The 2,500-nt window shown below is 40.9% G+C and overlaps 1 protein-coding gene across 2 annotated transcripts in view; it reads right to left on the bottom strand.

The window, feature by feature from the left end:
* The window catches only part of LOC122258482 (serine/threonine-protein kinase SIK2), an 82,584-nt gene that overhangs the window by 13,341 nt on the left and 66,743 nt on the right, over nt 1-2,500 (bottom strand). For both annotated transcript variants that reach the window (XM_043024465.2, XM_043024466.2), the window contains 2 exons: nt 1,458-1,628; nt 477-600 (listed from right to left, as the gene is read on the bottom strand). In XM_043024465.2, the coding sequence (XP_042880399.2) occupies nt 477-600; nt 1,458-1,628 (295 nt within the window). The remainder of the gene's footprint in view (nt 1-476; nt 601-1,457; nt 1,629-2,500) is intronic.

Here is a 2,500-nt window from a genome sequence, read left to right as displayed (position 1 = left end):
GAGTGAGAAAGAGAAAGAGAGAGAGAGAGACATAGTACATAATGCACGTATATCTGAGTGTGAGTAAACAAACAGGAACTCGCATACATATTGCCTGTCCCTTCCAAATGTGACCATCGCCTCTGTATACACAAAATGTTTACGCGAGATGACAAAGGTAAACAAGCCAGTGTGGGAGATTGCGGTGACCTGAGACAAGACAGTCCAAAACAAGGACGAAAAGGTGAAGAACAATAAGAAGGGAGAGGAGTGAAGATCAGCGAATATATATCGGAGAAGAAAAATGAAAAAGACGAAGAAAGGGAAGAAAAACAAACTAACATAAGAGGGGAGAAACATACATACAACAAAAAAGAAATAAAAAAGAAAAGAAATAAGGGAAGAAAAAAATACATATACACCAAAAAAGGCAAATCAAAGAAGCAAGTCGTAGAAAAACAAAAGGACTATAAAACGGGCCTAACAAAGTCACTCACCCGACGACATGAAGTACGGTATCCTGAACCTGCCGGAGAGGACTCGGTCTCTAAGGGCAGGCAGAGTCGCACCGTCGAAGGGCAGGGCGCCGCACACCAGCACGTAGAGCACCACGCCCAGGCTCTGCGAGAGAGGGCAGTCCGTGAACACTGGGTAGGCCGGGAGGGGGGGGGGGGCACGTTATACGTTGGGGGTGATGGGGACCGAAATAAAGTGGGGGGGGGGGGTAACTGGTTAGAAAGAAGTGTTCAAAGGGGGAGCGGGGTCAAGTTATAAAGCGAGGGAAGGGAAGAGGATGACTCTCAGAAGGATGAATAGCATCCTATGTAGGAGCAGTCAAAGGTGGATATAATATCTATAGAAAGGCTGTTCAAAAGGAGAAACTCTCTGTTGAGGGAGTTGTGTTTAGGGAAATAAACAGGAAAAATACAGGAAGATGACAATCTCTAAATGGTGTTAAAAAGTTGGAATATAACATTCCTGTTAAACGAGAAAACGTTACCTTAAGATAAGTTAAAAGAGGAGGTTGACGTACTCTTGAGCAAGATAACATAAATATTTCCAAAGGGATTGTACAGACATATGTTAAATAAATCATAGAGGTGTGGCTGGTGATTGGCGATGTACAGAGAGATAACATCACCACAAGAGATAATTAATGAAGAGAAAATGGTGGGATGAGTTAACTTAGATGATAGAATTTACCAATCTCTCAGCGTAGCGAGTGGTTGCATTAACCGCAGTTACATAATGCACCAAAGACAGCGGGAATCATGAGTTTTCAACATTAAAACCTTTTTTTAAACGAAGGAAAGTGCAGCATTAAGGAGAGGAATAGCCTTTTGAGCAGGATAATTTGGAACAGCAGGGGCGGACAGGATAATGTGCTTCTGGGGAACAGCAGATGAGTTCTGGTGATCACAAGCAAATATGGAAACACAAACAAACACAAACAAACACAAACACACAAACACACTTACCCAGATGTCGATCTCCGGGCCGATGTATTTCTTGCCCTCGAACACCTCCGGCGCGGCGTAAGGCGGCGACCCACACCAGGTGTTCAGAGTGTCCGCGGGCGAGTAGTAGTTGCTGAAGCCCCAGTCGGCGATTTTCATGTTCATGTTGACATCCAGCAGTAAGTTCTCTGCCTGTGGGGGTAGGGAGAGGAGAGAGACGTCAGATTCAATAAAATATATTTAAAAAATGTCAAAGATGAAATAAGAATTTTAAGGGGGTTTTCTTTCTTGCTTTTTAATCGTTCTTGTAATTACAGTTGACATAACCGTGGGATATTGTGAATGATCAACAAAAACACAAGCACAAACGCAGTCAAACGTGCACACACACACACACACACACACACACACACACACACACACACACACACACACGCACGCACGCACAAACACATCTGATGCGCTTGTCAAATAATAGGTGTTTACGCCAAGTTCAATACATCCTATCACCTCTCAAAGGAAGCGCCTTGATTGTTGTGAATGAAATCTACGGCTCGTTCCGCCACATTTCACTACACCACATTTTTTTTTTTCCTTTATAATAAAACTTTCGCCATATTAAATGTAATCCTATCGGCTAGCAATTATTGCTAAATAGAACTTTAGGTGAATACATATATAAAAAAAAAGATTTTGAAAAATGATAATTCTACGTGTCAATGAAGCATCGCACGGGCTTAATTAAAACTATTTCGCAACAAATACCGCCTTTTATACGGCGGCCTTCTGGAGGGAGATGAAGATGAAGAGATAAAAAAAAACTGAAGAAATATATAGAGAGAATCGAATTATCGAGAGAGTGAGTGAGTGAGAGAGAGGGAGAATTCTTTGACATTGGAAAGTTTAATTAAATAAAATAAAATATAAGTGATGATGACAATGAACTAAATTTATGTAAAAAATACTGATTTCGGTAATAATGATGATAAAACTGTTGAACTGATTATATTGAAGTTTGTTGCAATATGAGTAATAATGATAATCAGCAAGGTTATAAGGATGAT

Source organism: Penaeus japonicus, unplaced genomic scaffold, assembly GCF_977035675.1.
Source record: "Penaeus japonicus unplaced genomic scaffold, GWHDUDI00000001_assembly GWHDUDI00000033, whole genome shotgun sequence".
Classification (NCBI taxonomy): domain Eukaryota; kingdom Metazoa; phylum Arthropoda; class Malacostraca; order Decapoda; family Penaeidae; genus Penaeus; species Penaeus japonicus.
The sequence above is the reverse complement of the archived record's forward strand: the minus strand, read 5'-3'. Positions and strand labels throughout refer to the sequence as shown.